The sequence below is a fragment of the Chelmon rostratus genome, chromosome 5 (genome assembly GCF_017976325.1).
Source record: "Chelmon rostratus isolate fCheRos1 chromosome 5, fCheRos1.pri, whole genome shotgun sequence".
In the NCBI taxonomy this organism is placed as follows: domain Eukaryota; kingdom Metazoa; phylum Chordata; class Actinopteri; order Chaetodontiformes; family Chaetodontidae; genus Chelmon; species Chelmon rostratus.
The window spans coordinates 5406709-5433634 of NC_055662.1; the positions used below are offsets into that span (position 1 = coordinate 5406709).

Sequence of the window (26926 nt, forward strand, 5' to 3'; positions counted from 1 at the left end):
TCCTATACATCATGTTGATCTTGCAATGTAAATAAACACTCGTAATGCCGCTGATTTCTCAAAGAATAACCCACAGTTTATTTTACTCTGTCAAACGACAATATCTTGATTGCACATTCACAACTGAAATCAGTGCAAAAACATTTGCCCTTCAAGTCATTGTAAGTCCCAATCAGTCACAGAGATTCTTATTAAATGACAACTGGAAGTCACCTCGAGGGCTAACTGGACAAACAGCAGTGCCAGTGACACTTTATCACTTTTATGGTGTGAAATGTGAGTGACACTGTTGCCTGCTCAACCAATTAAAAAAAACAAAAAACAAGACAAATTCCCCCAATAAAAGCCTAAATATACCTGCCTACCTTCTTCCTCAACTACACAATGAAATGAGCGGTTCCATTAAAAACACATCATTAGCTCATTCACTCACAACAGCGCATCCTGTGCTGTGCAACATCACCACAGGAAGTCACACATCCATGTTGAGCTTGGTTTTTGGTCCTGATCAAGATTTCTATGACACGAAAGTGTCCAAAATGAAAGACTGACTCCTGCAGACAGTTCTGACATACGTAGGTTAGTTATATGGTGAGTCCCTCAGTGTCAACCTGTATACTGCGCTTCATACAACAGCTTTCTGCTCCAGGGAAATGGGTCCTGTTGCCAAAGGCTCAAAGGCAAATCACTGCCATGCACATCCTGTAAAGATTCTGACAGTACATACGTGAAATGGTTACATTAACTTAATAAAAAAAGGTGAAAATGGTACATTTTGAAAACCTGACGTCACATGTCTGTAGTTTGGTTCTGACAACTCTGAGTTTTGCTGTTTCTCATTCAATTCAACCTTTTCCAAGTGGGCACCGTTTCAAATTAACACCTAAAGGAGAACAGATACAAACGGCTGCAGAAATATAATCTCTCCACTAAATGTACAGTGTGAAAAACAAAGTGCTACATACATATACAGCAAAATGTGGTACAGCTTCATACAGCTGCACAAATTTAGTTAGAGTTCAATAGGTCCCCTGTGCTCAAAAGAAATGTTACAAAAACATAAAAGGAGTGATGATATAACATCTGACAGCCAGCAGCTAGCACACAGTACATTCATCACCCCTTTGTTTTGTCTGCAGTGACAAATCTGCTCAGGCCCGTATTTTTCAAGCAGTTCAGACTAAGAAATCATGGCCTACAATCCTTAGAGTGACACATATTTGAACTATTTCTTAATCTTATCAAGCCGTTCCATGTCTTCTAGGAGAGCTGCAGCTTCCCTGCACTGGACTTGTGGTAATGTACAACATGTCATTGATAATAACAACAGCATTTTAATGGATTAAAAGGCCTTTTGACCGTTTCTTTTTCCTGGCACTGCTAAACCCCTCCGCTGAGCAGCGACTGTCCGTAAGTGGTGTGCATTACGCTGTAGAGAGAGAGATGGTCTGCATTTAAATAGTTTGGTGATGGCGTGTTTTTTAATCACCTTTTCAAAACCAAAAAAAAAACATGAGCGAAAGTTAAAGGAATGGAATAAACTTTGAGTTTATTAGTGCTAACATAATAATAAAATGCAACAGTTAGCATGTCCAGCTAACTTGCTTACTACCTACAGTAGCAGCCCAGTGTTACTTCCAAGACCAACAGTTAGCCTGTCATTAACTAACTACATTACTTTGTGAGGTTACAAGCTATGATAAAAAAAAGCGCCATTCATGATTCGCACATCCTCGGTGTAGTTTTCCCCCACTGTGTGGAGGCTGGTCCTGGATGCTGTCAGTGTGTTGCTTTTGTCTACCTCTGTCTGGAATTATGGACCGATTGTTACAAAAATTACTTCGATGGTTATCAGTGCAAAAATCTATATGTGCCATGCAAGAACGGAAAGCTTGACAGTCAAAGCAACAGTAACACAGGGAGTCAGGGGTTAGTGAACAATCAAGCCATGCAACAAGGACGACGCAACTCAAATAACCATTATCTTATTTGCTCACAGCTGCGACTGAATTTAAGTAATTCCCCTGCCCTTGCATCTTCTACTTCAGAATCAACAGGTTGCAAACAGCACTGTTTCAAATGCTCAATGAGGATGTGCATGCAAATGGGTAGTGTGTAATGTAATAGCAGTGGTAATGGATATGTGATCCTTCATGTCGTGGCTGAATGGACAGAGCGCACTTGATGCACAGACCACAAGAGCTGAACAGCAGCAGGGCCAATGCCTTTAAATAACTGTTTTGGTCAAAAGGAGCTTATTATACACCCACAGGTGATGCTATTTTGTCTAGCTTTTCTTCCACCAAATTTACAGAGTCTAAACAATCTCAGTCTCTCCTCCTAAATAACTCCAGTCCTCTGCTGTGAGGGAGGAGAATTTTACTGCCAAACTTAAATGTGATTTCTAATTGTGATGGTTGAGAAATACGGACCCTGGTCAGCAGAGCTTCTCTGGGCCAGTGGGAGAACCTGCCTGCCAGCCAGCCAGCCAGCCTGTGGGCCAGGCTCCTGCCCTCCAGCAGATAGTCCTCCAACCCTGGATGGTCCTATGGGTTTTGCTACTTTCCTTGCTAATCCAGGTCCAAGATCTGCTCACCAACAATGTCCATGGCTGCAGAGGCCTTGATAGAGCTCCCTGCGGAGCCAGAGTCCACAAACATGTGGGGTATGTCGTTCCCAAAGTAGATTTTGCTGTTGGCTGCGATGGCCTTGTACTTCATTAGCTGCAGGTACTCTGGTGTTAACTTCAGCTGCAAGAGGGGTACCAGAATTCAAATTACAAAAGAGTCCGTATTTGTTTGGATAAGGTGGGGGTACATTTGTGTCATCTCTTTACCTTATTGGCCTCAGCAGCTCTCTGTGATGTATAGAACTCTGCATCTGCTTTGGCTTTCTGCCGGGCCAGGAAAGCACCATCTATCAATCAGAAACAGACACAGTCAACAGCAGCAGGCCAGTAAGAAAGTAACTAAGTACTAAGTACATTTAAGCAAGTACCTTTTCTTTAGTACAGTACAATTCTGAGGTACCTGTAATTATATTCTGATGTATTCCACTTCACACTTCTATTTCACCCCATTTCAGAGGCAAATATTGGACTTTCCTCTTTTTTATGTAACAGTCATGGTTACCTGTTATTTTTCATCTTAAGATTTTACAAAATACAGTACATTATTAAGATCAAACCAGTGATTCCAAACCTTCCCCTCTCAATTTCTCCCTAGTAGGAATCAATATTAAGAAACTAACAATGTGATATATATATATATATATATACACACACACAGTTATATTTTATGTACCTTTACTTTTGATACTTAAAGAATATTTGCTGATAGCAAGTGAGTATACTTCCTTAAGTAGTAGTAGTAGTAGTAGTGTTTTTGCATTATTGTACTGGTACTTTTACTTAAGCAAATGATCTAAGTATGTCTACCATTGCAGGATACACACCTTCAATTTCAGAGATCTTTTTTTCTGTTTCCTTCTCCATGACTTTCTGTCCAAACTTGATCTCTGCCACTTGTGCCACTTTCTCAGCCTCTATAAAACAAAGAAACATCTTTACATTTTCAACCCGTAGTGTGAAAAAGGCCCCTGAACAATTGATAGTTTGATTTCCATTCTCACCTATCACAGCTTTGATCCTCTCTGTCTCTGCCTCCTTCTCCACAACCTTCTGTGTCTGCTGAGAGATCAGCAGCTTCGTCTTCTCACTCTCCCTGCAGACATAAACACACGCTTTATTAAAGGCTCCACACACCCACACAGGTGTTCTCACTGATTTCACTGACTCGGCTTCTCCTCAGGACTGTCTGAGCAGAGCAGGCTGATTAACATCTCCTTCACTCTCCTATTAATATTGTTTGGCTGGAACAATTTATTTCCATACATCTTCAGAAGCCTAGTTTGTGTTTTAATAGGATTCTGAGCATCTTTAATTAAAATTCAGTGCTTCTGTGGTGTTCTTGAACAACACACTAATGCTGCACCCATGTCATGTACGCTGGAGAGTAGCGATGGAAAAGCTTCCCATGTTTATGACTTGTGAGGATTTATATCAACAGCTCAGGCCATTGTATGACTGGAGAGTTGGTAATGTGAGGATTAACAATACTATGAATTAATACAGAACTTTAGCCAATAAACTTGAGTTGAATTATCTTCAATACTGGACTTTCTCCTATATGAGGCATCCATGCTTGCCTTTTCAGGCACTTTTCATAATTAAGCACCAAACTGTATTTTGGAGAATCACAGTAATAATTTCTAATCATGACTTGGTGGCTGGCATGAACAGTGCTAATTTATGGCTTGTCGTGAAACTGGTAATTACGGCAGCTCCCATGTTCACTGAACGCAGCACAAGCCCCAAGCACTACACCCTCAAAGATGTTAAATGACATAACAGGCATGATCTGGACGGAGGAATTTTCTTTGATACTCAGGACTTTCTTTCTTGGCAGCTCTTTTGTTTTATGTGTTTTCCTGCCATTATTTTTAGCATTACAATGCAATGAATTTGAAGCAATCCCCTGAAGAAACAGCAGGACTGCTTATCTAAGGAAAGCGTGCAGAAAGCTCCATGTCCATGAGACAGCCCTCAAGCACTGGATGATTTCACAGTGAGACAGCCCCGAGTCCTGGCAGACTTTTTGGAAACACACTTCAAAGTCTGAGTCCACTGGGACACTGGTACTGGGCCTAAAACCTCAGGACTTCCAGCCCCAAATTTCCAATTCAGCTTATGAATCCTGTGCCATCATGAGCACATGGACCAAAATGCTCTGCCTACAAACTAATTCTTGGAATTACACCTTCATGTAAGCCTTTGCCTCACTGGAAGACATCCTCATGCATGACTACATGAACCATATCAATCAGGGTCTACAGGCTGTTCATCTCTCCGGAAATCCCTCAAAATTAAAACAATATAACTGCTGATTTAAAAGAAAATCCTATTTCTTTTACACCCCGGGGGCTTATTTCCACGGCCGGGACCATCTTTTCTATGATCACATTTTAGCTGCTGATACGTGTTTACATTAATAGTCCTGTTGGGTCTCACAGGCAGTAAAAACAACATTTAGTTTAAACACTCTGAACCACTCATTACAAAAGAGAAACCAAGAGCGTGCACATCCAAAGTCTGACTCTCCATGCCAAAGATGCATTTATCAAAAACAACAGTAACTACAGTGGGTAGTATGTAGTCAAAATGTAGTTCTGCAAACTCTAATGATGTTTTGCAGGAGATGAAAAGCTAAAAATATAAAAATGTAACTAAGGAAACAACTTCTGTGACTGTCTGACTGCTCCTGTTGCTGCCTGCTGGACTCCATTTACAGTAAGTGAGGTCAGAGCCTCCCCAGATCTCAGCAGGTGGTGGACTAAATGTTACCATAACCCACAGGAACGATGGCAAAATCTACAAACTAAGACGCAAGTTGTTAGATAACAAAGTAGGCACATCTGACACGAGCATGTGTGGGTTTTGGGCCAGACGTCAGACACAGTGCATGACTTTAAAATTAAATGTTAAAATTCTGACTGGTTGTATGAGTCTGAACTGAAGACTGAAGCCAAACTTAGCTGTTCACAGACTGACACAACACAGCAGAGTCTTCCTCCTTTACAGTGCTTGGTAGTGGGAGAAGGATGACCATCAGGTCCATCCATTGGGGAGTGAAAATAAATACATAGCCGAGGGTTCAGGGAGCAGTGAACATTCCTTGTTGGGCAGAAAAAGAAAACTCACATGAGCTCGTAGTTCCTGCGAATGCTCTCTGGGATATTGGGTTTGGTGACACGGACCGCCTGTGGACCAGTGAGACAGACAAAAAAAAATGACAACGTAAACACATCTCTGTGAAGTTGGCAGATAAAGACAGCGGGAATGTAGCATGACTCTAGACAGACACTTTCACTGCCAGGGGAGAAATCAAAAAAGGCAGTTGGAGAGGAGCCCTGAGAAGAAAGACAGTCCTGTTCAAAGATCCCCTCAACTGGGAGATTATGGGTTTCTCAGGAAGAGCTGCGCAATTGTTATTTCAACTGTTTGTAGACATTTACAGGAAACATGAGGCCATGAGTACCAAAGCCCAGAGGAGCGTTGCTCACTCTTGCTCATGAATGAAATGAGAGTCTATGTTTATGTGAGCATGTGTGGTGAACAACTCTAAAGCTCCTTAACAGCCATAACATTGTTCCTTATTAAATTTTCCCCCAAAAAGCTGTCTTGTACTGTTATGATAAACCCTAAAGGGGGGCTTTGTAGAGGATGTGAATGTCAATACAAGGACTTGGCAAGTTAGCAAGGACTCTGTATACGGCCTTTCATTAGGTTTTTAGGACACTACTCTTCATAACTTCAATATCCTGGAGTTAAGATGTATTTTACAAGCTTTTAAAGTAGTTTGTAGAGAGTTTAGTTATCAGATCAATCCAAAAGCTAGAAAGTGAGCCTTTGAGTGAGCTTACATTACATTGTTACACATCCATGTGTGCAAGGTTTCACAGAATACTCGACTAGTTGACTATCAAAACCAATAGTCGACACTGTGCATCGTTATAGACCAATCATTCATCTGTGGTTTGAGCACGGTGCAGAATTACAGCAGTGGCAATCCATCGATAGCAGATATGCAGGTAAGGGCAGTGTGAGCAGTTGTTGACAGTGCAGTGTGGAGCTAAAGCAGCAGACATGCAGGAAAAAAAAAAAACATGGCTGTGTGTCCCAATGCTCAGCTACAATCAACAGCGTGGAAATATTTTCTCAGAGCAGGCACAGATTTGTTTGAACAATCCTTTTCTACGTCATGCCACGATAAATAAACAGAACTGAATGGATTTAGAGGAGGAGAGCCTCCAACTATCCCTGCAACAAAGCGCATTGTGTCTGCAGTCACTCAGTGTCTCCAGCTCAGGAAGACTTGCTGAGGGATTAGTCCAATCAGATCACGGCGTATTTGTAAACAGCTTCTCAGAGCCAATTGAAGACTGCTATTTCACCAGCCCCCAGGCTGGTCCCGCCCACATTAGATAACCCTTTCCTGGTTGTATCTAAGACCTTTTTGACCAGAACTTAGCACTGTTTTGGGTTGTACTGGGTGAGGAAAATGTATCTCCCATGATTAATCAACTACTTTTTGGGAGTAGTTGATGACTACTATAATACAGCAGTTGTGAATGTCCTTCCATGTGCTGACAACGATACATCCATCAAACACCTCTCAGCGCACATGCCCCATCAACCAGTGACCGGACCCGAGCGGGTCTTGACCTAAGCTGCTGGACTCGACGAACTTTGTCTTGGCTGCAGCCTTTCTGGTGTACTTCACCTGTATGATCAGTCCAGGTGCCATGGATGTTAGATCCTCTTGTAGTGTCAACTTCAGGTTTTCATCGATTTGGTCTGTGGGGGTACGACAGACAAAAGGTGGTGACAGTGAGCTGATGAGACTTTAAAATAAATAAGTAAAAATCTGTAGAAATTAATTTAGTGGATTATATCAGAAATTTAAGTAAGGGTCACAGAACATTAAATCAACACCTTAACAGTGTGTTTCAAATAGGCACTAGGAGTATGGATGCATTTCATGTGGGACTTTCAGGAGACAATGCAGAAAACAATGGCATTAATGACAGTTACTCTAATTACTCTCTGCAGTTACTCTCTACTACAGCAGTGCAATAGCTGCTCCAAAATACAGTTTTGGATTCTTCTATCCAAGAGCATTCTGCATTGCAATTACTTCTGGATCACTGTGAGTAGGACTCGGTGCCAAAAAACCAAGGTTAAATCAATAACAGCTGGTCAGTCTACTTGATTGGTCAGAACTGAAATGCGGATGGACTGCGTCATGACTCACTTTAACTCATTCAAACATAGCTAGAAGGAACTTTCAGTTAGCTTCCTGTAAATAAACTGTTTAGTCTTCTTATAATAATGACGCTGCACAGTCTCAGTACACTGTGTCTCTTTTTCAGTGTCATCACTATCCCATGGCTGTGTTTACCTCCTGTGGCCTGTGGTTAGGTGGACAGGTTGTAGCATTCACAAGTGTGGGTTCACTTTCGCGAGGTGAATGAAGACAGCTAACACCAAGTCAATATACCAGGCCTGTGCAGTGCGACATGTATGTCACATGTTTTATGACTGTGTTTTTAACTGCATTTAAAGTGAAATATTCACATTTTAAGCAACACATTATTAAATTTTGAATTAAAAGTGTGGCTTGTGTAGAGTTGCAGTGTAACAGTTACACATTTTGAAGTGAAAATAAATGACTTAAGGCTGCATGTTGACATAAAGGAGAAAATATCTGATAACGTCTCTTGTTCAGCTTGGGGCTCTCCATGCAACATCAACGAGCTCGGCCAGTCACGTGCCTGTTCGTGTAACGAGCCACACTACTTGTGGTGGTTTTCAGAAGATGTAGCACATGTTTTATACTAATTATACAATTCTGTGGCCTGTGCTTAAAAGCTTTCAACATCTGTAGCATAGCACTTGTGCTATGTGTGAAAAAGTTAATGCATAGCCCTCAGTCATAGCTGTTGTGTGTAACTTGGTACTGGCCACCAAATGAGACAAGCCATAAAACTAGTGTGTTCTGAGCCCTCAGCTGCTTGACAGACTACATGCCGTTTATGTAGATGGAGATATGAGATGTTTCAAATTAGTAACTAGTTTACACCCAGTCTGCGGCCCACCACACTTACCAAACAAGCCGATGTACACCTCCTGTAGTGAGTGAACGCTGCAGAACTGGTTGAGTTCATGGTGAACCTTATTGAATATCAAAGCTTTGTCGTAGTCTGCTGTGAAGTTCCTCACTATGTCGTATACTGCAGAGGACAACAAGTTCTCAATCAAATCAGAAACGACAGCCAACACAGGACACAAATATTTGACTCTGCTGGAGCCAGCCGCAACACAACAATGTCAAATGTGTCTGCCGGTGCCAAGTTATCTCCAGATGTGAAAAGAATTAAACAGGGAGTTGAGGATAAATACACTGGCTGATGTTCTGGGCCTGTTGAACACTGAAGGGTTTACCTGCTGATGGAATGAGGTAGTTCACCACTTCTATGCGGTCAAAGTAAATCATCACTCCTCCACTGAAAGAAAAAAAATACATAACATTAACTATCTGACAGACACTTTCATCTAAAACACCAGACAAGAGATGAATGTGTGACTCCGGCAGGGTTGGTATAATACTCTATCCAATGGGCAGTGGGGGAGTGTGTAGGGTGCAAGGTGAATGCTCAGCGTAATAAATCTGGGAACCACATCTGATACTACTCAAGCAAACAGCCGACTTACCTCGTGCCGCATGGTACGTTCTTCACCTCATCTGTCTGCAGCGTCGTCTGCGAGACAAAAACATAGATTCTTTATTATGGATGTCGGGATCACAAAAGCCTGCACCTGACGTCATTATAAAAATACCAGATACACAGCGGTTGGACTGGGAGTAAACCCATCCACACGGTATTTCATGACATAAATCAAGATGTTAAATGGAAGTAATCTGGATTGCAGTTGTACATACAGGATAAACGCAGTTACAGGAAGTCCTGGTCAGTATCATGAAATACAATACAACACTGCTAAGAGCTGAAACAACATCTCTATGACACAATCACCCCATTTACAACTAGTATTACAATGGGATCTGCATCCGGTAACCTGTATCCAAATAATAAACAATCTGATCTTGCTTATGCCTTCACACCTGGTATTTTTCATGCATACTTGCTTTCCTCATTGAGATTGGATCTGTCCTCCACAGCAAAACCTGCGCATGAGTAATTTAAAGTGGTGACAAACCAGCCCCAGACTACCTTAAAAAGTCACAGAGGTGGAGGGAAACTTTATAAACTTCATGAAGCGCCATCTATGTGAAATTATTAATTTACTTGTCCCCTTCTGAAAATTTGGAGAATGTAACACATTAAGTTATTCCTCTGTTTGAAGAAACACTTTGTCAGTTTGTCCTATTGTGTTGCAGTACCAGTGTGTAGACTACTCTGACTAGGTCAGCTGAGCAGCAGATCAGCTGCACAGATGAGCGCAGTGCACTATATCATTCGTCCACCTGTATTGCTTTCATTTTTCACACAGTTCTGTTGAATAACGCATCTTTTGGTGCTTTCATGGCACAGAAGTCATACAAGGCGTGTCTCAGCCTTCTCGCTTGCTCACTCTTTAAATTTGAACAACCTCTGTTTTATGTTAGCAAAAAATCTGTATCAATGACATATTGCATATAGAGGCCAGCATGTTGCACGGATTGCATTTACACCTGCCTGAGATCCGGGCACAATGCAAGCCGGACTACCTAAAGATGTGGTCAAGCCGATTCAATCACAACGCATTTACAGCTTGCATTAATGTACGTCTTTCCTTATCTACAGATCGTGTTTTAATATCAGGTGACAACAGGGACAATATATCAACACAAACTCAGATTATAACCTTCACAAAGGCACTTTATTTAACAGGGCTGTTGTAATGAATGCACAGGTATTGCAGATATTGCCATTATCTGATTGCCACTGTGATATGACTCACTATTTTAGAGGGAATTCATATTCACTGAAAAAATATAAATATGATGTGATCTTTGCTGTAGTGAACAAGCATGTTCTGCAACGTCTGGAGAAAATTATTTGTTCAGGGGCATCTCTGTAGCACCACAATGCTTCATTTATGATGGAATGCGTGACAAATTTTACATTCATCAAAATAAAGCAGCTCCTACATGTTGGATATTACAGTTGGCCATATTTCAATATGAATAATATTTCGATTAATTGTTCAGCTCTAATAAAACCAGAATGCAATAATTTGAAAACAAACAGTGTTTACTGATAAGCAAACAGTTATTGTAGTAGTTAGTGTTAGTTAGTTAGTGTTTACACAATCCCATGATCACAAAGTGGTGAACCTCGCTTTTGGCTCAGACATCAAATTCAGAATAAGCATTTACAAAAATCACTGAAGTTAATGAGGACTGGATTGGCTAAAGAAATAAAAACTGACTTCACTTGACTCACCTGGACAGACTTGTAGGTAGTGATGAATGGAAGCATTAGATGGAAACCAGGGCCGCTGGTGGTGGTCAGGAGAGCCCCTCCCCTGGGTTTTTCGCGCACACACACACACACACACACACACAAACACACACAAACACACACACACACACTTGATCATTACAGCTTGGACTAAACTTCAGAATAGAAATAGAATCACAGCCCTATTCACTGATTCCTGTGAATAATTTTCAGTTAGAAAAATGTTGTCTTCACTTAGAGACTATTTTTCCAGAGGAGTACAGAAGGAGTACAATCACCTGAAGCTCAATATCAGCAGAACCAATGAGCTTGTGCTGGACTACAATGCATCAAATATGGATGCTGCTAAAGAGAAGCTACAAACTGTACAACGTGGACATTTCACACACATCTTCAAACTGACAGTATAGAAGACGTAAACAATCGCCCCAGATTGGTGTCACAGTGACCTCTGACCACCACAATCAAATCAGTTCATTCTTGAGTCTAAGTGGACATTTGCGCCAAATTGAAGAAATTCTTTCAAGGTGTTCCTGAATTATCATGTTCACTAGGACAGCTTGAAAACATAATACCTCCAGATGCAGCTGTTGCCAGTGCAGAGACACAATAAAACTCCTGGCCTAATGGCTTTTTGGCAATCTTAATGCTCAGGTATTTACACTAGTCGCTGTTTAACAGTTAAGTTGCTAAACACCTTTGAAGCAGATGCTCTGTTCTTTATTGTCTCAGTCTTACAGCAGAGCAGTTCAACACTAATGTCTCTCAAAAACTCACAAAAACAAAACACAATGTGTGCTGCTGTCTCACCTGTAGTAAACTCCAGTGTGTCCCTCATCGATCTTGTGCACAGAGGCTAAGAGCGCTGCTCCTCCAAGAGCAGCAATGATTGAGAATATGGCACCCCACTGTGCCATCCTGGCAGGCAGACAGGGATGACAGCATGTGAAAACAAGCAGATGTGAACTGAGTTTCTCTTTTGCCGTTTTTACGGAACGTCCTGCCTTAATTACAATCAAATGCTCCCATCTGCAAGTACTAATAATCTCTGTGTATCCATTCAGTCAGCATGGCCTGCACTCAGTGGGCACCTTGTATAGTGCTGTAGTAACACGTTGGTAGTTAGCTTCTGGCTCACTGGTTTATCTCCTCTCAGCTCAGGCTTAGCCAGGCATCAGCTGGGACTCAGTGACCTTGCCTCACTTAAAGAGGATTGAGGCTAAAGTGTGAAAACGTTGTAACCACCCGTCATACATATAATAAATCTGCCAGTACCATCTCAAACAGTGTCAACATTCACTTATATGTGATGATGGTTATTTTAGCTGGTTTAAGCTAAAAGAGTTGGATGAGGAGGCCTAAGCTTCGATAGTAAGGATTTGCACATATCTGACGACCTCAGCGTCTCAACACTGGACGTGTCCCAGTGCTTATATTATTCCCCATGATATGTTAGAGTCTATTAACTAGACATTTTCCAGTCTTTAATCTGGTATTGTTTGTATTCTGAACTTATTCTCTGTAGAACACTGGTTTGCATTTTTTTGTTTTGAAGCTGGTCAGGTTTTTCTTGGAAAGTGATGCTATGGGAAAGGAAATTGACGAAGATACAATTGAGTGAAATCTTAACTTGGGATCAACAGATCTGCAACAGGAACCGTCTGCTCCGACAGGTACACGTTAATTTAGACAATGTGTAATGAAAACGTGCATCTGTACCGACAACTCGCAGGGACAGAGCAGAGGGAAGCAAACAATCATAAATCTGCTAGCGTTATCTCTGGAAAGGCAGGAAACTGCTGTAGCAGTGTTTAATATCAGACAGCGACGTCCGGCAATTTCAGCATACACAAATTCATAGCCAAACACAACCTGTCTGACCAGAAAGGCGATCGAAATGTGGTGGACTCCGCTTCCTCTGCTTCACGGAAACGGCTAACGTTAACTGTTACAGCATTGGGCAGCTCAAAGTGAACACTTAAAATAAGAAAATAAACACTCGGAACAACATTTCAGACAAAACATGTATGCCGAATGGAAGGGGTGAATCTATATATACGTTTACAGTCGTAAACTAATAAAATTATGACACGTACGTATGACTTATGCGAAAGTCGACCTAAAATATACAAGCATTTGAATTGAATTTGGTATCGAGGGCTTCGGAGCTAGCAGTGATAGCATTAATGTAAGTTACTGTATTATTGTTGCCTCATAAAGAAGACCCTCTCCCAATAGCAGACAGGTTCAGCGATACTATTAATTATCTAGTCGTCACGACCTATTTTAGTTACACTTTGCTGTTGGCGTCAGAGCACAAGGCCAAATATTGATGAACCTTTGTTAATGTTACAAGTTAGCATCAAAACCTCGGAACGTGTTTCACTCCGTTTGACATGTCACCGCCATATTAAACCAGGCCGGGGGTGCCACATGCTTTCTTCAAATAGATAACATTAATAACACACGTTCTTCCTACTCGGCAGGTCTTACCTGTAATTTCGTCCGAGAGGACAGCAGATAAGAAGCAGGCACTTCTGGCACCTGCTACCGTATTCTTCTTCGTTGGAGTTTGACTGTTTAGCATCCAAATTTTTGCATTGGCGCCCCCCGTGGGTGGTCAACTAACAGCTTCTGACATTCGTATACAGTGCAAGGGGTAGGAAAGGCTTCCACTCATTATCTGGTCATTTGGGCAGCAGGGGCCCCTGTTGGCCATGGTATCCTGAGCTCCTGCTGGAGCTGTTGCAGGAATACAGAGGAAAGCACGTTTAACCTGTATCTTTGAATTGAATAAACTGCTTCTACTATACAGTATTTACACAACAAGAGGGGACAAGATAGACATCCCAGTTCAGCTATATGAATTATAATGGAGAAAATGAAGAAAGAAAGTGCCCAGATAAAAAAAAAAACAAAAAACCCAGCAACATGAGAAACCACACAGAAATGCATGGCTGGATTTCAGTGACAAGCCCTTGTTGGTTTGGACCTTGTTGTTGTTGTGAGAGCACTGTACCCACTGCAGGTGAAATAGAAAGGCTCACACAACAGTAACTGCTGTTATATTCTGTTTTTAAAATGGTGATTTCTATAGTGTGTACCGTTACATTATCAATATAATTTTTTTATCAACAACCTCTACTTCAGGTATCATAAATGCAAAACTAGGCCGTGGTTCCACCTTCATAATGCAAACAGCAGATGGCGACAGAGACCAGTTTAGATGCAGCTTAATGAGAAAACTGTAGAAAAGGCTGCATTATCCTATTAGTCTGCCATGATTTCAACATTTTAGCATTTTAAGCTTTCATTGCTATTGTGCAGCAGATGGTTTTCTTTTAATGTTCATTAATTTGCATTGGATATGGTTGGCTGTTGGCAAAAGCCACAAACAGAAAGTATGACATCAATTAAAGAAAATTAGGCCACAATCTAGCAAATTTAAAAGGGCAACCCCTGAAAAGCTCAAAAAGTAGATTTATTTCATGTTCAATCAGCAACAAGTCACTGAAAGTGACACACAACTAAGGGTCTTGACACTAAATTGGCTGTGGCGCTTTATTTTTAGACGTTGGCCTCTTGAGAAATTTTCAAAGGACCAGAGCTAACCCCTAGGTGCTGCAGTGGCAGCTCTGTGCCGTGCATTTTAAACAGGCAGGGGCGGGGTGGTGGAGGAGAAAGGGAACAACAGAGCAAGGGAAAAGAAGTTTGTCAGAGTTCATTAAGTATCAAGGGAACATCGCTGGAACTGGCAGCGTAAGCCGCGCCGGGGCCCTAGTGCCATTAATCACGACTGACAAGAAACCAGGGGCCGAGGGAGGAGGTGGGGAGGGGAGGCAGGGCAGCTCTGCCAGAGACTCTGGTACTGATTATAGAAAAGGGTCCAAGCAGCTCGGGCCAGGGGTGTCGAAGGTAAAACACACCACAGCCAAGGCTATAAAGTTCAGGTACCTTCATTCAGATCACACTCACATCACAGATAGACTGAGAAGACGTGTAACTCCAGGCTCTGGGAACATGACAGGGTAATTGCAGAAAGAGTGGAATATTTTGGTTTGAGAAGAAAAGTATAGTGCAGTGTAGTGGCTGGATCTTTCCCTTTGTGTATTTCACCCTCTCTCCCTCATTTATATGAGCTGAGCCTCTGGCTTAATAGCGTGCAGGAGGAAGAGAGTGGAAGTGCGGCAGTAACGGAGAGTCGCCCATATATCTCTGTCGGCCTGCCTTATTTTCTCTCCGCGCTCCCAGAAATTTTGCGGTAGCTGGCCACACTGCTGCCACCCTGGAAGAAGAAATAAATGGGAGCGAGAAAGAGAGGGGAGAAAAGAAAGAGGAGAGCTCGTGACTCGTGAAGATGGAGGCCTCTGTTAAGTGCTGTGCTTGAAAGCCCGTCCGGCCTCATTAGCTGTCAGTTGTAACAATACTGAGCTGGCAGCGAAGACTGCTCCCAGTCTCGGTGCCATAAATCACAGGCTGACAGGGCCCTGACAGGGCTGGGAACCAACACACATGCAAGACTTGCTTGCTTTCTGTCTCTCTGCTGTTCCTTTTTCTTTCTCTTCTCTCCCTCTTTTTCCACTGCACATTCTTTTTCTGTCTTTATCTTCCATTCCCTCTCTCTCTCTCTTTGTCAGTACCTCTCTCTTTGTTTCCATTTCTCTTTCTCTCTCCTTTATCTGTCACACACTTAAAGCACATTGCAGCGTGTCAGCAGACAGTCCTGGACACATGTGCTCACTCACTTTTGCAGCACTTTTTTTTTTGGCAGCCCGTACAGGCGAGTGTTTGACAGAACAGGTTTGGAAAAGTCTGTGATGTTTTGATGGATGAGATGTGTTCAGTGGGTCTGCGTGTGCATGTGTATTATGTAGTTATCTCCGCCAGGCATAAGCCATGTGTGTGCACGTGTATGTGTGTGTGTGTGTCTGTGTGTGTGTGTGTGTCTTTCTGTCTGCAGCTGAATCACAAATTCTGGCAAACGTATTTTATTGACTGCTCTGTTTTATGCAGCCATTAACTGCTGACAACGCAAAGAAATAAGAAAAAAAATTCAAGGAAGTATTCACGACACAACAATATACAGACGTGTGTAGCACACACAGCAACAGATCTGTTTCCAAGGGACAAAACAAGTGATGAACCCGGCTGGGACATGCTCGTTGTTGCCATGGTTTGTTCCTTTTGAGCTGAAATGTACTTTTTTTTTGTTTATTTTACCATCCTGATCACGTCATTCCAATATTATTCCAGACATCTGCTTTTAAACCAGCCTTTACCTTTTGCTTATTATTAGCATGCCAATTCAAATGATCTGACGAAATACACACAATTAACTGTGATGTTCAACAACTTCAAACATCACAAACCATGGCAACAACGAGCCTGTCCCAGCTTGGTCTGTGCTAACTGCAGATTGTGTCTTTATTTGGTTGTGTTGTGTGTATTTGCAGCACGTGTGTTGTCAAATGGATCAAGAGGTTTTCTTAATTTGCTTGTGTTTTGTCTATTTGCATGTCTTAAGCCACAGTGCGTTGAGCTCTCTCTGCCACTGTACATTTAACCACTACTACTACTACTTTCTCCAAACAGTTCCGCTGCATGAACCTGGACTGTGTGTGTGAGCTGTTTTTTAAAGGGATCCTCAACTAGACACGGTGGGGGCCAGACTTTCAAATAAAAAATACACTTATTTAGGCCAAATTAGTTTATTACTATTAAATTTTTTCACTTTTCTTACAAAATTAACGTTATTTTTATCAGCCGATTTCAGTGTGAACAGACTTAGAAAAAACATGGAAAATCCATAATGATAACTAGACACCTTAACTAGAAAATACTCTCAGACCTCCATCAAAGAGGCAGTCAGTGCTCAATACAAAATCCATAGTTCAACTACTAATAAATGAGTCCTAATCGCAACAAAAAACTATGGGAACCCAGGAAGCAAACAAAAATACTCAGTTTGAGACTCAACACAACAGTTGGCCAACAAAAATAAACACCTGCTGGAGATCTGCGCTCTACTGAGTGCTCCCTACTAGTTTGTACTTGTAGCTCGGACCAGAACTGAAGTGCATTTTGTTTTTTTTTATCAGTGTTTAATTGTGTGGGGGTCATGGTTGAATAACTGAACTTGTAGAGATTTTACTGAAAGATAAGATTAATACATTTTTGAAGTCTAAAGTTTGGAAAATCTGTTATTGCTCTCTTGTCAAGAGTGAGATGAGAAGATCAATACCACTCTCATATTGCCAAATATTTACATGGAGCTCGAGCCAGCGGGCAATCGGCGGGTTTAGCATAAAGACTGGAGGCTTTTTGTATGCATCACAAAAACAAAATGTAATGTTACTTCCTGACAGGGAGTACAGTAGAGGAGATAAATAAATGTTCTTTATTATTTATTACCTTTAGAGAGAGCCAGGCAAGCTGCTTCCTCCTGTTTAGTTATGCTAAGTTAAGCAAATCAGCTTCTGGCTGTAGTTCAATATTTAAACTTGCAACAATTGATTTTTCATCTTTTCAAATTGATTTTAATAAAGTTTATTAAGTTCATTTAGAAAAAGTTGCTTATTTACACACCCAGCAGTTCCAGAGCAACATTATCATACATTTGGAGATTTGTGTCTGTCCACTTGCGTCCAATAGTCACTTTCCTCAGGAGGTGGTGTACAGTGCTGCCTGCTGTGGACGGAAATTACATTATGAGAGGTGTGAGAGCGAACCATAGTATAGTTGTGGGGCAGACAGCTAAAGAAAGAGCTGCAACTCATTATATAGCTCTGTAAAAGTGAGGGGAGCTGCAGATTCAGACACTACGAGGGATGCCTTTCACATCACACGATACATTATTATTCTAAAAGTATCAAATGAATCGAACAGAGAGTTGTAGATAGATCTGAGAGGGGTACCGATCTTCTTTAAATAAAGTGTCAGACAGTAATTACGTAATTTATTGGGGGCAAATTCCTTGTAACAGAATTTGCTTGCTTTTAAGAAAAAGGAGAAAAAAATAAAGAGGAGTTCAGATGGAAAAATAGTTGCTGCTGTTGTCAACCTGACACAACCTGAACATCTTCAACTCCTGTGGTGTGCTGGACAGTTTGACAGAGGAGAAACTAAGATCTAAGGAATATTTTCATTACTTGCAAGTAGTACTGCAAAATAGTTCAGTGTTGCAAAAGCAAGTAAGCGTATTTTCTCTAAAATGTCAAACTGTTTCTTTAAGATGCTGGTGCAGCTTTGTTTCCTTCATCTAAATGAAGTTCTTCCACTCGGGTATAGACACTACTCAAAGTACAGCAATGAAAATGCAAAGTATAACATAAGAAGGTCTCCTAAAGTCCCAAAGCTGACCGCACTTCAGGTCACAGGAGGACGCAGTTAATTGGTGTCACATTATAGGGCTACTGACATGCAAACTCTTTCAGTGCAGCTTTAGTGGAGGATGTTATGGTCTGTTTGGATCCATGAGGCCGAGCAGGAGCTGCTACAGCCGCCTGCCGCCGTCCATTATGGTGACGCGTGATGATGTGTGTGACTGGAAAGGAAGGAAGTTGAAGAAAGCTGGGCTGTGGGTCATTAATCATTGGTCGCTGACACATGAACACACACACACAAATTTCTACACACACAGCGTTGAGGCTTGGTGCTGATCTTGCAGCTGGAATAAACCCAACGGAACATGTATACAAACATTCAGTGAATATATACACTGTGTGTGTACATATACAGTACATACACAGAGAATGAGCTCACAGCTGGACTGCATACCTCAGACTCACCCTCCATGCTCCCACACTCCTCCTCCATTCCAGAGCTGTGTACTTCTGCGCAAACACCCCCCCCAAACCCCCAAACCCAACATCACTTAGCTGGATTTAGCAAACTGAGCTTAGGTGCACAAATGTTGCAATTTAACTTCAGTGTAACTAGCCATTTCTGGCTGCTACCTAAAGCATGGCTCTGATTTGAGCAACTGCAGAGCTCTCCTCTCAAGAGACTTCTGCATTTTACAGCTCTGACAGTCCTCAAAATGTCTTAAAAACCTGAAATATGACAGAACTTTTTTAGTCGAAAGTCTTGTACAGCAAAAAACTTTCTTCAGTCCAAGGCAAGCTAATTTGTATCACTAATAAATTGCCAAAAGCAACATTATAAGATAATATGTTTCAAAATGCTATAACTGATTTCTCTGGACAACACTGGCCTATTTACCTTTCAAAGTTGCAATAGTGAACTTGCTAACAAAGTTTCTAGCATTCACTTTTAGGTCACCTGGCAAATTTAACTCCAATATTCGCTTTCCTTCTTGCTCTGTTATGGTCTCCACCAGCTCCTGAGGGAAATATTTGGCTCTTTAGCAGCCAAACGCTCCACCATGTTCACAAGCTAGTGGCTAATTTTGTCTGTCTGCTGCTCGGTGCCTGCTCAGGTTGAAAATGACGATAATGAGAGCGGTGACACTGAACTAAACCGGTTAAGTTGTGGGCCAGAAAAGCACAACAGCACAGAGCTGAGAGGAACTGCAAATTTTCTGTGGGTTTGTCACTATGACTGACCTCAGATTACAAGTAATAATCTCATTTTGATTACTATTATTATGATTACAGCAACTTTAAAATTAAGTGAGAAATTCATCCAGTCTGTTGCATCCTGTTGTCTCTCGTTAGAGGCCAACATGCACATCATGGCACCAATAAGTCATGATTTAAAGGCTTCGACTCCCTGTCTCATTCAGTCCTACAGGAGGTCCCAGCACAAAGTTACACAACTGTTCTCTCTCTGTGCCGTTAAAATTAATCTTCTCCTGGTTTCAAAAATCTCCCTTTAACATCTTCCTCATGGGTGTCTGCCTGCTTTTGCGTCATGGTGAAATTTATTAGAGAACATGTGTTTGTGTGTGTGTGTGTGTGTGTGTGTGTGTGTGTGCATGATTACGTGCATGCCCGCCTGTGTGTGCATGCATGTGTGGGTGGACAGGGTAATTGGTCCAGTGAATGTGCCCGGGTCTGCTCAGGCCAAACGATGCTGCAGTGTACATACAGTGTGGTGCTGTGCTGAGCTGCGGGGGTGTGGGAAAGCGATCAGAGTGGACTTCAGAGGGAACCGAGGAAGAATGAGGAAATTGCAGACAGATAGGCCTAATGGTTGTGCCGAGGGAAGAGGTTGTAGGGCCAACAGCTGCTAGCCATCCATCTGGACCAGCCTGGAGCTCGACTGGGCCGCTGCTCAGTGACGTATTCGCTTTCTGGAGACGAGTGCACTGGGACTTTCCAGTGGAGCAGGGCCAATAAGTATTTGCAATAAATTCGCAAAGTTTGTTTTAAAATCCCTTGAATTGCCAGTTTATTCACAAGCAGTAATAACAGTAAAACTGATAGGGGTGCAGAATCTGGGATTGTTGCAGCAGTTAATAGCAGGAGGATGCAGAAAGAAGAAACTAAATAAACTGAACAAGTGGGGTTTGCAAATGTGCACAACTATAAGTTTTATCTGTTTGATAGAATTTATAATTGTTTGAAATTATAAAACAAACTACACAATTTCTACACAGGTCATAAGCTGATTGTGGAAAGTAACAGTAGCCAGTCAGGAGCTTTGATTCACCGTAATATTATTTTGAAGGGGTGTAATCTCTATAGAGCCCATTGTTCTTCATTTCAGAGACCACCTGTCGGGAATCTTAGATGCCTTTTTTCCTTTTTTGTCATTTACTGTGCATGGTGCTGCTTTGTTTGTTTGTTTCACTCTTTGTCAATTCATTTTTCCAAGAAATTACTTTCAGAAATTCGTAGAAAGCAGATTTTGCTTTGAAAAGTTAATATGTCGTTGGGCTTTTTCCTCAGAATGCTTTATGGAAAAGTTGTTTCTAAAACGGTACACGTAAAAGATTTCAGGGATTGACAGAGGTTTGATCACTACGTTGTTATGTCAGTGGATGATACAGAGAGTCAACACACACCGATGTATCTAATGTTTTGTTTTTTTACTGTAAGCCCTGTAGAGGATGCAGGACATCATCTAAACTGAGTAGAAAACTTGGAAACCTTCCAGAACAAGGCAAGATTGTGGGCAAGAAAACATGTCAACATACCGCAACATCTCTCACACCTTTGTCCAATTTTATTATTAGTATTCCCTTTGAAACAGAGTATATATTATATTTTAGACACAAATCATATGAAGACTATGCACCTCTAACAGAACACTGCTTGGTAACCGGAAACTCGACAGAAATGAAGCATATGCTCACTCTGAAAGGTACTCACATGAGCTGAAAATTACACTAATGCATCCACAGTGTTATTTCTCTATCAAACTGACTTTAAAGGTGAGAAAAGCTCCTGCCACAAAAGAATCCACACAGTCTATAAATAATGCCAAGTTTTAATTAAGAAATTAAGTAAACTGCACAATAGAGAGTGTTTGTCAGCTGATCAGCATGAATACAATGCCGTTGTCAGTGGGTGTATGAGTCTGAAACACAAAGTTCAAACAGAAACAACATCAGTCGACCAGCCATGAAGAGGATGAAAGGATGTTGCAGGACTGATTTCTAACCTCCTGACCCTGCCTGCTCAGGTGTGCTGCATTTGTGATCTCAGCTCCACCCATCAAAAGGCAAGGAAGCCACAGTCACAGTCCTCTTTATGCAGAAACAACTCAAATTAGGCTAGTCGCTCTTTTGGTGAGAGTTAGATGAGATGATTTATACCACTATTGTGTCTTCACTGTAAATATGAAGCAATGACCAGCAGCTAGTTAGCTTAGAATAAAGACTGAAAACTGGGGGAAACAGGTAGCCTGGCTCTGTCCCATGTTGTCCACCAACCAGCACCTCTGAAGCTCACTAATTAACACTTTACGTGACGGACTGTTTCTTGGTCTGGAACAGTGACTTCCTGAAGTTCATCACAATGAGTTGAAGTCCGGGAGAGGAGCTATGACATGTTATTTATTAGTGAGCTTTAGTGAATTGTAAGACCTTTGGAGAGAGTGAGGCTGGTTGTTTTTCCTTTACAAGTCTTTATGCTAAGCTACACTAATCATCTCCTGGCTATAGCTTCATATTTTTCTGTGCAGACAAGAAAGTTGCACTGATCCTCTCAACTCCGAACAAGTGCATTCTCCAAAATGTTGAGCTTTTCCTTTCAATTGCAAGTAACTCGTGTGTGCAAACTTTTCCTACCTGGAAAAGAACAGGCAGTAATCTGATTTAAAATAGCACCACGGATTTATGGGTGTACGCAATTTATATTTTAGACTGAGTTTTCTTTTCTGTGGAAGGCCCTGTATGTGTTCCTGTGTTTGTTTGTCTTAGTGCTGTGCTAATGACAAACAAACACACTCACTCCTTCATTTGCCCAAACCTGTTATGAACCTTTTCTTTTTATGCTAAGCTAAGCTAATGTGCCACAGGTTGTAACTCCATATTTAGCAAACAGATGCAGGACAGGACCTTCTCATCTACCTCACAGGAAGAAAGCAAAAAAAGTGTATTTCCCAAATGCCAAGCTGTTCATTTACAACATGTCGTTACACTTGCTGTTTATTAAATTCTAACCGACTATTGCCTCGTCCTGTAAAGAGGTGTTTGGGTAATGTCTACAACACAAGCCAGATAAACATAAGTTACAGCTGAGCAATGACAGAAATGTTGCTTATTCTTTTCCAATCTCATCTGTGAGGAGGGATACTGGCAAGTGACAGATGAAAGCCTAAGTACTTCTGGACAGCTGTTTGATTCATTCTGGATGGAACATCGATCCTGTTGTTGATGTTCAATCATGGAGCCATAAAATAAAAAAGGGCTTAGCTGACCGTCTCTGGTTTGTGTAGCTGGTTTGTCAGACCAGAGGGTGAGGGCTGATTCACTCACTGCTTTCCTCTGTTGCCTGATCCCTCCTCAGCTCCCCTGGTCATGTGGTGCTCCTTCCTCCCTCCACGCTGCCACACATATGCATACATGTGTGCACACAGGGCCGCACTTTACGTGAACACACACATGCACTTGCACAAGTAGGCGTCCATACACATGCATACAATCAAGCATGAATGAATGCACACACAAACTCACATGCACGCTTATGTATACACACACACAAACACCCTCTAACCTCACTATGGTCTCACACAGCAGGCCTGCCATAAATCAATGGGCAGGATCGTGTCTGCCAGTTAGACTAAACAAGAGCATTTGTGAGGATTTGCTCTCACCCATTAATCATCTTGACAGCTTGAAAAACACATTTCCCCTTTAATGACTGTATTTGGATAATCAGCTCTGTTTCCCTTCCCGCCCTCTCCCTGGCTCTCCCTCCAATCCCCTCCCCAGTTTCTTTTTTTCTTCTTTTTTTTTTGCCCCAAGCGCCATCAGAGGCATGTGGGTAACTCGCTATAAGGTGGAGGAGGGACTGTAGAGGTGAGGGAGGGGTCTGTCAACGTCTAAATGGGTTCTCTGAAAAAAACTAAAAATAATCATGCTGCCTGTGGAAAAAAGTTTTTTTTTTCACCCTCACTCAACAAACCGCAAGGTCTCTGCTAATATAAACTAGTATATGTGAGTGTAGCCTCACACTGACACTGCTGCTAAATTAAACACAGAGAACCACTGACATGAGCCATGAACGTCTTGATGTGTAAAGGTCATCAGGAGCTTCAGAACATGAACCCTGCAATGTGAAAATGTGCTGCTAAATGTGCGCGGTGAGAATTACAGTTGATTTGACCATGAGCCGCATGTTGATTTCTGTCTAATTTCCAGTGTGTCTTTTCATCTGCAGGACAGAAGCTCAGACCACCTTATTACACCCACTGTGAAGGAATCAGGCCACTGTGTCGCACTGGACCAGCAGTGTCCAGAGACTGTGGAACTGTCAGTGAAGCACCTCGGGGAGACAAGGGAAGTGGAGCTGAAAGAGAGCGAGAGAGGTCCTTAAAATCTCCTCTCTCCACACAGCCTCTTATGTTCTGGCTTAGCAAATGGAAAAGATTGGAAAACACTTACGATATTGTGCACAATGGGTTTATCGGTGCTTTTTGACTGAAAACAGCCCCCTGTTGCAGCCAAAAACAAGAAGGAAACCAAAACAGCAAAGTTCTGGTCCTGTCAAACCAAACCAATGAGCTGAAAGATGCTAAAGCACTCCATGGAGCTGAGGGCAGCTGTGATAATTCTCTGTTGGCTCGTTACTACAAGCAAGACCTTCCACATACAAGTAGTCATGGTGCTCCACTGATGAAATGACAGCGGCTTTAAAATAAGATATTGTCTACTCAGAGCTTTCTGCCTCCAAAATGATGATTGTAAAGCAGGTGGAGTGATGACAGTACTTTTAAAATGGTTGTCATTGGAAAAAGTGGCACGATTTTACATTTACACATCTAGATTATTATATATGTTGCGTTACTGTGCATGGGGAGTGCTACTGAGCCTGTAAAAGCAGCTGTGCAAAGTCTTCTGTGCCTCTGGAGGAGCTTAGTCATGTCTGAGAAAATAATAATGATGTCATCGGGGTTATCTTGGCCTGAGCTGGGAGATTACTGTGATAAATGTGTAACAGAAACTCTGCATTACAAATTTGGGGTGCGTGCAGTTTGAAATTTATGAGCAAGATGTGTGGCCAGAAGCAGTGACTAATATTGAGCTGTTATCAAGCTGCATTATGGGAAATGTAGGATGAATACAAATCTGGCAAAATAATGACATGTACAGCACATAAATAGGCTGATCATTGGTACAAAACACTGGCTAACATTGGTCTCTCTAAAAAGATGGAGTCCAGAGACATTGCCCAGCCCAGGTATAAAAATCCATTGTTTTGGACATATAAATATATCCAATTATTCATACACAGGCTGAGAAACACTCTCATGCATTATTGAGTGTAATATACAGAGGCAAAAATGTGCAATCTGCCTTAATGTGGCTGCAATAACCCTGCAAGAAAAGTTAAGCAGCTAACATATAAGTGGGTATAAGCTGTGTAGCTGCTCTGCAGTGCAGTGGATAAGATGAGTGTAATCATCATAATGGCAGCCTCTGAGTCTGGATGGCCATGTAGGCGACACATAGAACAGACATAAGGCCTGTGATGCTTAAAGTGAGTACATTACGACCACAGGCCGTCCCAAAGTGGAAGATGAAACCAAGCTGTCAATCAGAGCACGAATCAGGGCTGTCAGAGCCGCCTCTCGATCCCTGCCAGGGCACGTTCAATGCCGAACACTCGTGACATCTCCTCCGATCTCCCAGCACGCCAGCAAATGGAATCCAGCTGGACGCACGGTCCAAGTGCTATTAGCAGTGCACCGTACTGTAATTGAAACGTTCATTTCTCCACTGGTGGTTAGGGAGGGTATGTCTATTAACGGTGCTCACTCACACCACTGGAACTTTGGAGAGACCACAGCAGCTCTGGGCAGTTCTCCATGTCGAGGCCAAGTGAGGTTTGCCAAGGTCAGGGCTGGCTGAAAATTAAATCAAAAGCACGATTTCTCTATCTGAAACTGCAGCTGAGCTGACAGCCCCTTTAACTAATCAATAAATGAATCAACCCAAAAGCAGGAATTATACGACCATTTCAATTTTAGGTCCGCAGATTTTAGACTTTGAATATTTGTCGACCTATAATAACTCAAACAAGTGCTCGAAGTGTTTAGATGTGCTTGTACGTATGGAATGTGTAGGTTGCTTTTCATGTATGTACAAATCAATTGAGTCTTCAAGAACCGTGAACTAGCTCAGGTCTAATTAAAAAGGAGGGCGATCACGCAGCACATAGTGTCGCAACACATTGCAGCCCTGAAGGTTAAAGGTTAAAAAGACTCATTTCAAGGCTTTAAAACAAATTACAGGACAGTTTTGTTATTATAAAGCTCAGTTCCCAAAGTTAAGGAAATCCATAGGGGAACAGAAAAGACAGCACTTGCTCATAATTTTAACAACACCTTAACTCAACTTCACTAACATCGAGTTAAAGAAATAGTTCAGTATTTTGGGAAATATGCTTATTTGCTTTCTTGCTGGGAATCAGATAAGAGTTATAGCCAGGAAGTGGCGATTAGCTACATACTTTACTTACAATAAAGACTGAAACAGGAGGGAAACAGTTTGGTTTTTGAGTAGATTAAATAAACGAGATGCAGGCTAACACGTGCATTGGTGAGCTTTGGTGGTGCTGGTAGGCTGATTTTGTTATCTTTCGACAGAGCCAGGCTAGCTGTTACCCCCACTTCCGTTTTTTATGGTAAGCCAAGCTAACCGGCTGCTGGCGGTAGTTTCATATGTAACAAACAGATATTGGCAGATTGAACAGATTTAATTAATTAATTAATTAATTTAGGACAATGCACATTGATGAACTTTGCTGTAAATGTGCCAGTTTATAGCTGATTAGCTAATTTTCAACTCTAGTGACAACAACAAATAAGTGTATTTCCCAAAATGTCTGTTTCTTAAGGTCATGAAAATCGGAAGCTTCCACCATTGTGCACATCAACATATTAAAGGAGTAGTTCAGATTTCTGGAAGCGGGGTTGTATAAGGTAGCTACTTATCAATAGTCAGTTTATTACCAACAGTAGATGGTGGTTGGCATGCCCCCAGCTTGGAGAAGCACAGAGTATTACTGGCACAATTGAGAGAATGTAGTGCCAAAGGAAAGGGCTGTCTGCCAGGAAGGTAAAGCAGAGAAAATATTCATAACACAGTGCACGCCTACACTGATATGTATTATTTTACTGTATTATTTTAGGTGAGCCTTCTTTTAGGTGGCTGAATTATATTTCCCTGCTGACCCCGTCCACAGCACTGCTTTGCTTTGCTTCTATGTTT

The 26926-nt window shown here is 41.7% G+C and overlaps 1 protein-coding gene across 1 annotated transcript; it reads right to left on the bottom strand.

Annotated features, from left to right (window-relative positions):
* Positions 1-54: 54 nt before the first annotated feature.
* erlin2 (ER lipid raft associated 2) lies at positions 55-13645 on the bottom strand. Its single transcript, XM_041937508.1, has 12 exons — positions 13579-13645; positions 11896-12003; positions 11068-11149; positions 9332-9378; positions 9062-9123; positions 8725-8850; positions 7341-7414; positions 5759-5817; positions 3631-3722; positions 3454-3543; positions 2837-2916; positions 55-2750 (listed from the first exon to the last, which is right to left on the bottom strand). Exons 2-12 carry the CDS (start codon positions 12000-12002, stop codon positions 2571-2573), a joined length of 999 nt encoding a protein of 332 aa, XP_041793442.1. The 5' UTR covers position 12003; positions 13579-13645; the 3' UTR covers positions 55-2570.
* Between the last annotated feature and the right edge of the window lie 13281 nt (positions 13646-26926).